Source organism: Pelmatolapia mariae, linkage group LG3_W (genome assembly GCF_036321145.2).
Source record: "Pelmatolapia mariae isolate MD_Pm_ZW linkage group LG3_W, Pm_UMD_F_2, whole genome shotgun sequence".
NCBI lineage: Eukaryota > Metazoa > Chordata > Actinopteri > Cichliformes > Cichlidae > Pelmatolapia > Pelmatolapia mariae.
Genome location: NC_086229.1, coordinates 67,405,800 through 67,420,638, shown reverse-complemented (window position 1 = coordinate 67,420,638; position 14,839 = coordinate 67,405,800). Strand labels below are relative to the sequence as shown.

Below are 14,839 nucleotides of genomic sequence, written 5' to 3'. Positions count from 1 at the left end.
ATAATAAAGTACTGACAGAGGTGTTTTTAATATTTTCTTGATGTTGACATTTGTTCATAAAGCTAAAAGCCTCAAATAAAACCAGATTAACAGGCAGCAAAGGAAATCAGACTGTTTGTTTTTTAGTGTAGTGCCTGAAGAGTGCGCTGTTACTCTGCAGGAAAAAGAGCAGCTTTCACTCTGCAGCGTCTCATCTGCTCCATGTCGTAGCCATACGGCAGTAAGCACTGAACTTCACCAGCCCTGAGGCTTGGACAGTCTCGGTCGTTGTGTCCTTGGGCAGGACATTTCACCCGTTGCCTACTGGTGGTGGTCAGAAGGCCCGGTGGCACCAGTGTCCAGCAGCCTCGCCTCTGTCAGTGCGCCTCAGGGTGGCTGTGACTACAATGTAGCCATCACCAGTGTGTGAATGTGTGTGTGAATGGGTGGATGACTGGTTGTGTAAAGCGCTTTGGGGTCCTTAGGGACTAGTAAAGCGCTATACAAATACAGGCCATTTACCATTTACCATTTACATACAGTTTTCATTTCCCTATGATCTCTGAAAGTAATATTAATTGAAGTAATGCTTCAAACTAACTGAGCTGTTTCAATCATCCAGTCAACAATACAGCAGTGGACAATGTTTCGGTATTTTAGGATATATATTAGAAAAACATTCTGCTCTTTAAAAAGTTCTAAAATTATTTAAAAAATAATAATAAAAATAAACAAAGACAAAATGAAGACGTGTGTGTGGAAAATTTGAGAATAGCTCATGATTCATTAGCTTGTAGAACCACCTTTAGCAGAAGCAACTTAAAGTTTTTCCAGGATAAATTTAGCAGTCACTACATCATGATGCAGGAATCTTTGCCCTCTCACTTTTACAACTTTGCTTCAGTTTATTGCAGTTTGCAGTCATCTGTTTATGCACAGCTCTCTGAAGGTCCTGGCACAGGACTTCAATGAGACTGAGGTCTGGAATTTGGCTCGTTGCAGCACCTTGATCCTTTTCTTTTTCTGCCATCAAATTGTAGATTTGCTGCTGCATTTGGGATCGTTGTCCTGTAGCATGAGCCAATAGGTGTTGTACAAATGGCCTCATGTTTGACTCTAGAATACTTTTGTATACAGAGGAGTTCATGGTCCACTGAATGGCTTGAAGGTGTCCAGGTCTTGTGACTGCTGAACAAGCCCAAATCATCAAACTGCCACCACGGCACAGCCATGTACATTACTGTTTATAAGACTGGGGAAACCTGCAGTCAGCTGAGACTGAAGAAGTCACTTGGATAAGTGACGAAAAGTTTCTCCTACAAAATGCTACGTCCAGATAAACAGAATCAACTTTTGGAGAGCCAATCTCCTAGCAACCCTTCCAAACAACCCAAACGTATTCACTGTAGTTCTAATTGTGTTGTCATGAACTTTAACCTCTATCATGCTAATCGAGGTCTGCAGAGTATGAGTTGTAGCTCTTGGGCTTTTGCATGTTCTCTGAGCATTGCACGCTATGACCATGGGATTAAATCCTGGAATGTCCACTCCTGGGAGTACTGATAACTTTTCTGGATGTTTTCCACTTGTAAATAATCTATCTTACTGCAAGATGATGGACCGTAGATTATTTGGAAATGGCCTTATAACTATTCTGAGACTGACGGACAACAACAGCTGCTTCTCTCAAGATTATATCTTTCCTTTTGGCGTTGTGTTAACACACTGAAAGGTTCATCAACCCAAAACTGCTTTTACCCATCTGGAATACAATTATACTGAGTTGCTTTACACTGACTCTAGCCAGATGTTTAACGCAGCCATAACAAACTGCCTACAAAAATGATCAACCTCGGATACACATCTGCTTCTGAATTAATGAGGTCCTCAGCGACCACCCAGAGTGTCAGAGTAGGGCCCTTCCTCATCCCAACACTCAGCTTACACATTGGCTCCCCACAGATGCTGAATCCTTACTGTACACGCTTTAGTAATACCAACCTGGTCCTCAATGCCACAAAAAACTACGGAAATACTTCAGGAGAAACAGATGTGACCCTCAGCCTATATACATGAATAGCAGTTTTGTGGAGAGGGTCTCTGACTTCAGATTTCTGGGCCTGCACCTGGATGATGATCTATTCTGGAAAACTAAAATCACATCACTAGTCAAGAAGGTAAAACAACACCCTAGCTGAGGAGCTGCTTGTTCTTCTATAAATGCTCTTTCGAATGCACAGAAGATCATCACAGTTGCTACAGTAAAGCCCACAGTCTCCCAAAGGACACATCCCACCCAGCTCTTTTTGCACTCAATGGGACTTGATACAATTCGGTTGTAGCTTTTGTACAATGACAATAAATATTGTGATTCTGATTGTATGCAGGTGGTCTTCTGATTATCATCTTACTGATCATCAGTTAATCAACTGCATTTGATTAGCAGCTCCTTTTTTCTCAATTCCCATATGAGCAAAAAGCATGTACTTAGGTTTTCACATGCTGCTTTGGCTTAATTCATGTTAAATAAACAAGGACATGGTGGATAATGGATGTGTTTTTGTTAATCTGAGGTGATAAACAGACTCTGCATTATGTTCTGATATCTAAAACCTTAAAACTGAAAGCGAGCGCACATTTTATTGTGTGTTATCTTTATTGTTTAACTTCAGGGCCAGTGCACACAGGGTCCCACTGCGACCCCTACAGGGATGAGACAATCATATTTGACCTTCAAAAATAAATAAATATATAATGTAGTAAATCCAAAGAAAAAAAGTTCTGTTCTGTGGAAAATAAACAGGAAGATGAGTTTGGGGGAAAGGAGGGAACGGGGATGTTTCCGTTTCATGTGAAATGTCCCTGAAGTTTTTATTTGCAAATAAATAAACATGTAAACAACAACTCTTCACTGGAAACAGCATCATATGTTTCAACAATAATGACACACGGACACAAATATCTCACACTCAGGAACAAAGCGCAGTGTTAGTGCATATCATGTCATCCAAAGTCCTCAAAAAGATGAAGTCAGAGGTGGAAGAATAATCAACAACAGTGTTTCAGTATAAGCTGTTTCACAGTTTGAAACCTTCCATAGATTTTCATTAAACTTATGAAAAGTGCATTTTTAACCCTCTCTATATATATATCTTTCCACTGGTTCACCTGAGCAACCTTCATTATCAAAAAAATATATTTTAAGCAACTCTAGACCCAAGTAATCCCACGAAATAGCCAAAACAAGTCTTGCTATGATAATATCCTGTTTTTAAGCTAAGTTTGTTGTGTTTAACTTAAAATTTCACCTGCTGCAGTAATTAAAAAGATTTTCCAACCTTTTGTTGCCTGTGACGGACTTCATAAACTACAGTTTATCGTCTCGATTTTTCTCCATGAAAAATGTATAAGTTAATTTTGTAATTGATTGAGTTTACTTGTTGCCAAAATAGTTGTGGGTTCAAGACCCCTAGACGAGATGTTTGTAGAGCTGAACTAAACAGCGACTGAGTTTGAGCTTACAACAAAAATGCACCACGGAAAAGCAAAATGGTCCACTTGATTTATATCGCAAAGAAAAAATAAATGCAGTCATGGCAGTTATCTTGTTCTAATAATGTTCCAATGAAAATGATCAAATGAACCCAAACTTGTAATTTAAATCAAAATCTAACTAATTGCCTCTCCCTAAGTCAAAATTGCTCAGACTTGCTTCTTATGGTCTGCAGTCTCCTGCTGCATATAATTTAATTTAAGAAAAGGACTCAGTAACTTCTCCAAACACTCCACTAATGCCTGAAGAGGGCGCTGTTACTCTGCAAGAAATGGGGCTGCTTTAAATCTGCAACTTGTCCATGTTCTGGTTTTTATACCCAACACACGACAGGAAAATCAAAAGAAAGAAGTTGAATTTCACCTGATCTGACAGGTGATTCTTTACATGCAGTTTTTATGGACCCACATTTACTAAAATTAAAACGGAATTTGCTTGAAAATAACTGGTGAAATAAGTGCTCAGAGGAATGTGAAGAGTGGCAAGATTTGCTTCTAGAAGTACTTTACAGTTTGGGAAAAGCAACATTTGAACAGAATTATTCTTATCAATCTGATATGAATTTCTCAACAACTCCTGAAACTTCACAACCTCTCAGACTCTTGGGTAACCCTTGAACTCAAAGACCCCAGAACTCTTCAGAAGCACCCATTAAAGTCCGTTGGGAAGGGTTTAGGAGTCCATTAAAACTCATGAACCATTCTCAACTCCTCACAGTCCTTCAGGTCCTTCCTGATAGCTTTTTGGTCCGTTTGTCCCTTTAGGGACTCTTAGTCCTAGTGAAAAGTTCAGTCATGTGGTTCCACCGGCTTTTCATCCATATTAGAAAAGAAGAGTCAGAGCTTTAGTGGAAGGTCATCTATATTTCCACTGGAGTAGATAAAACAAAGTCTGACTCAAAGCTTTTATGAGGAACATTGTTAGCAGCCTCACTTTGACAGCCTCCTCAGCTGGTGTTCCTCCGTTTCATGCTCGCCGATTTGATGGATCCTCCTCTGCTGGACAGCAGTGAGGAGTGGGCTTCCCTCAAGTTTTCCCTGAACGTCCTTGTGGAGTAGTAATACAGCAGCGGGTTGACCATGCTGTTCGACGCTGCCAGACACAGGGTCACCACCACCCCTCGCTGCAGGGCCAGCAAGATGTTGCAGTTCCAGCGGTTGCACACTGCGTGCAGGTGCAGCGAGCGGACCAGGTGATAGGGCAGAAAGCAGAGCAGGAAGGTCGCTGTTACCATGCTGACCAAATGCACCGAGCGCCTCCGGTTGCGAGTGCGATTCTTGCTGGCCAGGTTGGTGCCGCTGGGGCTCGAGTCGGCCGTTAGCTGTCGAATGATTTTGCTGTAGCAGATGATGATGGTGAGGAAAGGTATGAGGAAACCAAAAGTCACCGCCACGTAGTTTAACACCAGGATAATCGACCAGGACTTTGGGGTTTCTGGCTCAAAGCAGCGAGTTGCATTGTTCCTGAGAGAGAGCGAGACAAGCAAAGAAATTACATTTTATCCATCAGACCTACATAACTGTTTGATTAAATTAATTAAATAGATTCAGCTGTGTTTCTGTGACATTTTATTAATTTTTTAGATTATTAAATTTGGATTAGCTTGACATATGTTATGGTTTAAGGAAGCACCTTTTAGAAGCACCATAACCTATACTTATTTTTGTTTTAACATTGGCATGAGTATTGAACATGTTTTCTTTGAGCATGTTGCAGCATGTCAGACTGTTTCCTAATACAATAAAGGGGACAGGAGGAAAGGCATGAATAAAAACCCCACAGCCCAGCCGGCACCTTTTTGAACTTTAATTTTTCAATCACTCTACGGCAGTGCAGTGTTATAGGCATTAGTGCATATCAGTATTTTTTTTTTATATATTTCAGAATTACCAGATAAAGCTAATGTGTTGAAATCCAACTGAACCACCTCACAAATGGTTAGAAAACTATAAACTGGCACAAAGATTTCCAACAAGCCACCATCCGTTGAACCAGAAACATTCAACTGTTAACTTAAAAGTCCTTCACAGGCATGTATCAAACAGCTGGACTATGGTGTGAAACTGCATGCCTTAACATGCATTTCATCTCAGGAATGTAAAGCCTCCCTGCAGGGAAGCTTAACACTGAATAAATAAAGTATTACAACTCTGCTCATTAAAAATAATAAGCATATTGGTGTCATGATGCTGTTTAATGTTAAACTGCTTAGACACTTGTTGGGTCTAAGTCAGACCCCGCTGGTTTAGAAACTTATTCCCGTTAACGACAGAAACAAGACGAACATCATTTTCTTGCTAGCAAGGGAAGTCCTTGGCTCAAGAACCAGCTCCTAACCCGTCTCCAGCCCAAAGTCCTTCAAAGAGCAGCTTCCCTTGCAGCAGTATTTATTGACAACTTCAACCAATAGTTTACAAAACACCTCCCCTTGCAAACCCCATTTGGTTACAAAGAAAATGCAGTGTGTGTGTGTGTGTGTGTGTGTTCCTGCTGACCAAAGGGTCGTAAATGCAGGAAGCTTACTTCAAAAGACCTGTGATAAAACACTTCAACCTCGCACCCAGAACCTCGAGAATCTGGGGAGGGGGAGAGTGGAATTGTTTTCATCCCACAGTTAAACTATATAGAGATGGATGGTCAAGCATAAAAATGACAAACGTTTATCAATTCACTCTAACACACTTATGTTAGCTTTTTAGAGCTGTGACAACATGTGTGCAGTGGCTGAAAAAGCCATAGCTCAGGTGTCTATTTGAGGCTGACTCTAAAAGTAGGGGGGCTCCATAGACTCACCTGTTAAAATGGCAACTTTACAGCAGAAATAAGCATATTAAAAAAGTGTTTCTGTCTCAGTAGTGCAAACTATGTGTAGAGCAATGGAAGCTTGTCAATAGAAGATGCTAGGGCACTAACCCATAAAAATGTTTAGAGGACGTAACATCCATCACAAACAATCTATTCATTCCAAACTTAAGACATTATAAATAAGTACAGTTTGCTTAAATAACATCTGCAGTTGCATTAAGTTCATATATATTGATTTCCTTCCATGGAAGCCGGCAAAATGGAAGTCTGGAGTTGGTTTATGTGTGCTTGACCACTTGCCATAAATTATCTGCCTTGTTTAAGAATTTGATTGGACAATTCAGCATCATTCACACATTCACACATCGCCACAGCACAGGAACTCTTGTCCTGGAGAAGAACAAGGACTAACTCATTAGCTAGTTCTTGACTGAATATGGCAACTTCAAGCGCTGAAACAGTAAAAGTAAAATTTGATTGTTTATTTACTGCAACATTTTTAAGGCAGTCAGTTGAAGAAAAGAATTGAAAGTCGACAGACCCAATGGTGCCCCCACCCAGGAAGAATTTTTACCACCAGCCATCACTGATGTAGAGTGAATTTTTCTTTTCATTTTCACTTGTTTAAATAGTGCTTTTTCTTCATACTTTTCTTCAATTATGTTTGAAAGGCAAATTTACTTTACAGATTAGAAATTTATGACAAACCACAATATTTTACAGATAAGAAAGATTTTCAGTCAGTTTTTGATCCATTAGACATGAACTGGTGAACAAAGGGGGACATTTATCTAAAGAGATGATTGTTTTATTTGGGAATCTTGCATCTTCTTCAGGTGGAAAAAGAACTCACTCCATAACAAATGAAGCCAAAAAAACAACGTTAACACTGCTCATTAGGCCTAAACATGCCAGACTTGGTTCTACCATTTCCCTGATGCTTTTATCATCTCCCCTCAACATCAGGACAGAGTTGTTAGTTTTCCTGTACACAGGAAGACATACATTTCCTGCTCCTCAGACCAATTTTACAAAGACCACTGTCAGGGAAAGTGGGCCGATTTAGTTCATTTCCAGTTATACACTTATATTTTAGGACTCTACTAAAGCAGTTTTATGTGATTAATGATCCAAAAAGAATCTGTATTTATTTATATTCATATTATAAAAAGAAGATGGAGTGAGGCTCTTTTGCTCTGAGACTCTGATGCTATCAGACAGCACAATGCAGGCATTTTAAGACACTTCTGTATTTTCAGCCCTTGTCAGATAGCAAAGCTTAGTCTGTCTATTCCATAGAGTCTATGAAAAGGCTGTGCAGAGGAGAGATAGTAACTAATGACAATGTTGTTTTTTTCAGTTGGAAAATATGTGAGGAAGGTTTGCTGTACTGTTGTTAATGCTAAACATTGCCTCCTTGTTTGTTTAAGTTCTTCCAGTAACCCTGACGATATCAGGTGAAATTTATCATGATAAGTATATACAAACTGATCGCAGGCATGAAATCACTGTTAATTTAACTGGAAATCCAAACACAAGACACAATGCCGACTAATAAACCACACAGAAACTAGTTTAATGGTTTTAAGGCCTTGGGATGTGCTTAAATCTGCTCTCTTACTCATTTCACATGCGAGAGAGAACTGTAACAAATGAAAACACCTGGGGGGGTTTCATTTGTCAGGGAAAGGTTTTCAGACCTTGTACAACTTGTTCAACAGTGAGTTAATTCTGTCATTGAAAAAAACGAGACAAAGCAGGAAGCACGGGATCAGTCAGGAGCTAATTTGATTACACTCCAACAAGGTTCATCCTGAGTTTGTGCGAAAGCATTAAAGCCAAATCAAGGATAAAACCACATGGACGCAACTTTTTATATCTCTCCAAAATGTCCAGTGAATCCAATAAACAACGGCATGCAAAAAAGGGAAAACACCTTCTACTGGCTTTATCACAATAAACATTTTTCAGCCCTGAGCCCTTAATCTAAAACCTAAAAATCAAAGCATTTCAGCTGTGTGGATCTGCATATGTAAAATTAAAAAAAAAGTCATAATATCAAATCCAGGAATTTGAAATGAACCTTCACTAAATATTCTTTTAAAAATTCAATTAAAAAAAGAATATAAAATACAATTTATAGATATTATCATGAAATAAAGTATTTATTAAACTATTAGATTCTGTCTCGTAAAAAAGAAAACAAACAAAACATGTTGCAGGATGTCTCACCTATGTACAACCCCATTGGACAGGAAGGGCACAGAGGATCCGCCCACAAACACCCAGACTCCCAGGCAGATCCATAAGGTTCGAGCAGGCGTAGCTAAAGAGCGGTGACGGAGCGGCTTAGCAACAGCCAACCAGCGCAGCACGCTCAGCAGAGTGAGGAAGAGGATGCTGAAGGATGGAAGAGGGTTATTTTAATAAATGTCTGTCGTTTGTTTTAAGTGTGTGTATGTGTGTTTGCCTACTGGTATAGCTGGTGATGTGAGGTCTTACACATGGACATCTTCTGTTTGAGGACGTAACGTCCCGATAATGCAAATGCTTACTTCCAATACTTGCTTTTTGTTTGTTTGTTTGCTGTCACTAAATGATTGTTTTTGACTTTTACTCATATTCTGAACATAATGATTTCACACATATTTTGGGGGACTACAAATAAACTTAATTATGCTCCCTAAAGGGACGTGATGATCAGTGAACGTGAATTACCTGGTGTACAGGTTGACGTAGAAGCCAAAGACGCACAGTCGGCACATCCAGTCTGGGAAGAACCACTTCCCTTCATTAAAGTAATAAGCCAATCGCAGCGGGAGGGTCAGGGAGAAGCTGCCGTCTGATATGGCGAGGTTCATCATGATCACACAGGAGGCCGACCTCCTGAGGGGACAAGGAAAAAGATTGATGATTTAAAGTCTCTTAAAGGAAAAAAAGTCATTTTTTGTTTTGTTTTTTGACATTTTCACCTCTCTGACATACCAGAATAAAAATCCAACTGAAATCTTTTAATTATTGAAGCACTTACAGCTGAAGAGCAACCGAATGTGGATTTTAATAAGAGGTTCACTTTTAGGCAACTAGGCTTGTGTTAACTCACAGCTTTGTAGGCCAGTAGATTAACAGAGAACTGGAGAGAGGCTCTCTAAGGGGAAATGAGTAAATCAGCTGTCATTATTTCTAATCTTGTCCATCCTGCTCTCTTCCAATGAAGATCTGAACATCTTCCGCTTTGCTACCTCCTTTCTTTCTGTCAGTGCCACTGTCTCCAAACCAACCCTGACACTAGGTCATTACCATCTCATAAACCTTCCCTTTCACTCTTGCTGCTGTCCTTCTGTCACATGTCACACCTGACACTCATCTCCACCCCCTCCACCCTGACTGCACTCTCTTCTCGACCTCCTGCTGTTGCTTTGGTTGATTTGGTATCTTTACTCTTTGCATCTTCACATTTCCACCTGTCTCATTCACTCACATGTATTCTGTCTGACCTTCAGTCATCTTCTCTCTGAAGCATACCTCCACCTCTCCAGGCTCTCCTCCACCTGTTCCCTACTCATTACAGCATTGTTCACAAACATCATAATCCACTGAGACTCCAGGCTGATCTCATCAGCAGACACAGCAGTGTATTTTACTGATATCTTTATGTTTATTGTGACTTTGCAAGTTTCACACATTGCATAATGACCTTGTTGGTGTGATCTGAGCCTTTATGTGGGCAGGCTTCATCACTCACATGTGTCTGGTGTCAGTTACAGGCACAGCAAGGCTGCATGGAGGTCACTGTTAACTACATAAAACTCTTATTGTGAACGCACCTGCACATAATTACAGAGTGTGACGGTTATCCCAAGTTTGGATCTTATCATGAGATCAAGTTTGCATGGTGCATAAACCAGCTGGTAGCCATAATATTGCCCCTAATTTGTATGCAATTTGATAAGCAAATTAACCCCACGAGCACAAAAATGAACAAAAAGTAAACAGACGTTTCACACAGTCGTATGAGGCCGGCCTTCAGTACAGCATGCACACTGACACATGTCAGGGAAGCCCAATCACAGACTGTTAGATATTAATAACTCTTTAATTTATTAGAGATTAAGATCTTTTCTGATGAAGTCAAAAGATCATGATCTGAAGCTCTTCATCATCTTCCCTCTTATCTCAAAGCACAGAGGTGCTCTGAGCGGGGAAAGTTTACACCATCTTGAGCTATACACAACTACATCGGCGTAACTTTGTGCTGAACATTTATACAGAGAGCTTGACTCCCCGGGCAAGATCTCTGTATAAATAAATAAATCTGGGTAAATTCTCAGATGATTAAACATGCAACTATTTTGCTGGTAATACCTGAAATGAGTAAAGAAAATCAACAGTCTATTTATGCAAGATAATTCATAATTTTATTGGGGGGGTTATATTGGTTGGGTCTGATTATTGGGGGGGTGAGGGTCATAACCCCCCTAATCCCCCTGGAAATTACGCCCCTGCACAACCACACAGGCAATTCTTGTCCGTTGTGTACCAGAAGAAATATGTATGGATGTGGGAGCAATAAATGTAATGCAAGGAAATGTAACAATTCTGTAACTTTGTGTAGGAAAGGCTGGAGTAGAAAGACACAGCACACATACACACAAAAACCCAAATACCTAATGTATAACATGAATGTGTTATTTATGTAAGAAATAATTCAAAAGAAAGAAATCAGAGTTTCAAATAATAAATAATTGGATACTTTTCTTTCGATAAACAATGAAAACAGGTCCAACAGACCTGAACACCACACAGGGATTCAATAAAAGTCTATCAAGGTCCAACATGAGGTAACGCAGTGATGTTACAGATGAAGTATTGCAGCGTTGCAACATATGGGCTTCGTTTGTTCATTTAATTTATTTTTATTTTATGATGAAGTATTTATAGGAACTTATTGGTGTTTCTCTGTTACACTAGCAGCCCTGCTTTAGAAGTTGGTCATGCAGTGGCAGTGCAAGTTTCTTCGGGTGTTGCCTGGGTTTAATTGTTAACTGTCTACATAATATATCAAGTGTGGATGAAGGCAACACTTCTTGCTCTCCGCCATCTGCTTTTTTGTTTTAAATCTAAATGATTAATTAGTTTCAAATAAAGAAGGTCTCTCCACTTGCTGCAGCTTGTGAGCAGGGCTGTAACAATATAATATGAAAATATGTAAATATCTGTCTTGCTTGGATCCTTCGTCGAGAGAGGATCTGCATGAGAAATTGGGGGATGTGAAAAACAAGAAGGAGCACATGCAGTGAGTTGTTAGAAGAAGAGCAGCAAGTTGGTTACCTTACAGTAAACCTGATGCGAGCTAGAAAAACAAACTCATCACGTTTGCCCATAAAATAATGGAAAAATGCCAGCTCCAGTATGACGTTGTTATTAAAGCCACCGGTTTGTTTTCTGCACTTGGAATTCTGATGTAATGAAACAGGAACTACAGGTTTAAGCTTACTTTATTACTGGTATATCTTTGTTTTAAAAGCGAAAGTTGTTGTGTGAAATAGGAATAAACCTGTCGACAAAAAACGTGTTTTTCTTCAACGCACTGCTGAGCAGTACGAGACAAAGAACCACCCACATACCATCAAGCCGTGAAAGTTCAACGACATTCTTCCACATCCATAAAGAAATGAAAGCCCATCAGTTAAACAGCAGCAGGAGTAAACAGAAAGTCCTCTGCCAACATCGAGGAAAAATAACTTCATGCTCCTGCAATGAATCAGTAGATAAAAAAGGAGGTCTTTCTGGTTCAGATTCTTGGGGGTTTTTAGACAATGGTTCACTGTGTGACACAAAAATGCTCCTCTGGGATTGGCTGGAACTGCAACCATCTCCTAATGCCAGTATCAGACCTCACTACTACTCTTCTCTGAATAAATACCAAATATTTTAATACTAAACAGTAAAATTCTCATGTTTTAACATTTTAGCAGTTAATGAAAGTCACTGAAGTCCTCATAAAGATAAACATGCTTGAGTTTTCTGATGTTGCTGGGTGAAAAAAAGTTGAACTCGAGAGCAAAAGTGCAGATAATAGAAATATTTACTTCTTTTAATGATAAACAGTAACAATAACCTCAGCGAATTACAGCCAATGCTTAGATCTCAGTTACAGACACATGTTTGTGTGTTTTGAAGATGAAGACTCGAGTTGGATGGATGTCAGTGGAGAAGACCCTTTGATTCTTGTTTACCTCCTTTGACACAACGCTTTGACGATGGCTGTAAGTCATAGTGTCGCAGCCTGTGGGGATCTGTTGGGTTATTTTGAGTTTTCTGTGGGAACTTCTAAGTTTATATTTAATGTTTCTTCGAATTCTGTAATTATAGTAAACGTATCATGGTTGCACTTATCATTTCTAGTTTCTGTTTACGGTCCAGACTATTAGTCATTGCTACTTTTCTAGCAAGAACTGGTTCTGCTACAAAAGTTTTAGTGTGGTTTTCTTTAGTGTTGAGACTACCAGTTAGTGTAACCTCCTTAATGTTTTCTTGGATCTCATTGGAAGTCTTCATCTTTGTAATGATCCTCTTTATGTTGATTTTTTTAAAAAAAATTCTTAGAGGTATTTGTCTTTTGGGGCTTATTACTTTTACTTCTTTTGTTATTGTCTTAGTTTCAACTGTCAACGTGGTACTTTCACTGTCCCTGATTACTCATTCACGAATTTTCTTCCACTTGTCAGACTAAGGGTTGTGGTTGGGCTGGAGCCTATCCCAGCTGTCATAGTGCATCAGACCTGTTACAGCCTGGACAGGTTGTCAATCTACTGCAGAGCTAAGACACAGAGACAGACAGCCATTCACATCCATAGCCAGTTTACAATAACCAGTTAAACTAACCCCATGCATCCAATTGGACTGGGGAACATAACCAGATAGAAAACGTGCCATCTCCACACAGAAAGGCCCCACACTAGATTCAAATCCTGGCCTTCTGCTGTGAGACAATGGTCCTATCTACCTCTCCACCTAGCCGTCCTTTCCCCGTTTACCTTGTGTGTCTATTAGAGCCTCAATTTGCATCTATTTTTTGTTGCGTCCTTGTTGCCCTCCCTAGTATGAGCTCCCCCTACATGTATGGGTTTTTTTTTTACTGCCTTCCAGATGGGCTGTATCACCTCAGTAAAGGTTTTTTTTTATGTTTAAGTTGGCCTCTGTGATTTGTATTTGGGTGTGCACACACCTCGCCACAGGGATGTTCATAGTAGTTTTATAAAATGAGAACAAATTACAGTAATCTCAGAGTGCTCGGGAGATAGAGACATGCTTTTTGTTTGCTAATTGCTTATTGTAATGGTAAACAATGAGAATAGGGGAAACTTAATGTGTGTTTGTGGGTTTGCATAGTTACAAATATGTAATATATATATATATATATATGTATATTGATATGTCTAGATCTCTCTCTCTCTATCTATCTATCTATCTATCTATCTATCTATATACATATATATGTATATGAAATACAATAAAACATATATGAATAAAGTAAATTGAATGTAAGTCAATGCATAGAACCAAGAAAAAAGAGGTACATGTTTCTGTGTTTGCATGTCCTGACCTGCGGCTGCTCTGCCTGAAGAACACCGCCAGCGCCCCGATGTTGCAGATAAGCGCCACAGGGAACACGAGCAGATACGTGTATCTGTACGCGCTGTACTTGAAGGCATCATCTTTGTGGAAACATTCCAAGTGGGACTTTGTAGTGTTGTTGTTCGTGGCAACAGTCATGCTCATCAGTCGTGCTGGTGAAACACACAAAATATTTTCACATGATCTATTTAGCTGATTTCTTGAGTCATGCAAATAATTAAAACAGACACATTTGATACGGTGACTGGTCCCATTCAGAGTTTCTACTTGATGGAGCAGAAGATGATTTTTTGTGTCAGAAATGTGAATGTTATGAACACTTTTGATTACAACCATCTGTAATCTCAACAGAATTTAATTTTTAACACACCATTTAATACAAAATAAATCAGAAGTGTTATACATACCATTAGTGAATTAAAATAACAGGGCAAAGCTCAGCATGACTCGGGCTCAGTTAAGTGTCTTTAAAAGATTGTAGAACTGAATAAAGTGGTTCTTTTTTCTTTGGAAACGCTATTTAAATTAGTATTGTTGTCAAGTTTGATTGTAATGGACAGGATGTGGCTAAATACTGGAATACCCATTTTTAGCTAACTAAGCTAGTTTGTTTTAGCTGGTACATAATATCTTATCGAAATAGGTTCAAATCCAGCTTCACAACACTAATATTGTTGTGGCAAAATGCTAATAATGAGGCTCCAAAAATTCAGAAGCCGGTGGCTTATGTACAGTCACCTTTTATGCAGGATAAATATTTAGTGGCTCTCTAAATGAACAAAAACAATATTTGGTTCGCTTTTAGTCAGCAGCCCTCATACCAAAAAGTCTCTAAAATCCCACTTTAATGAGCAAAAGCTT

At 39.3% G+C, this 14,839-nt stretch overlaps 1 protein-coding gene across 1 annotated transcript; it reads right to left on the bottom strand.

Moving 5' to 3' along the window:
• Positions 1–4,478: 4,478 nt before the first annotated feature.
• cysltr3 (cysteinyl leukotriene receptor 3) lies at positions 4,479–14,565 on the bottom strand. The gene is made up of 5 exons (XM_063468897.1): positions 14,562–14,565; positions 13,947–14,130; positions 9,056–9,223; positions 8,570–8,737; positions 4,479–4,995 (listed from the first exon to the last, which is right to left on the bottom strand). The coding sequence occupies exons 1-5, from the start codon at positions 14,563–14,565 to the stop codon at positions 4,479–4,481; spliced, it is 1,041 nt and encodes a 346-aa protein (XP_063324967.1).
• Positions 14,566–14,839: the final 274 nt, after the last annotated feature.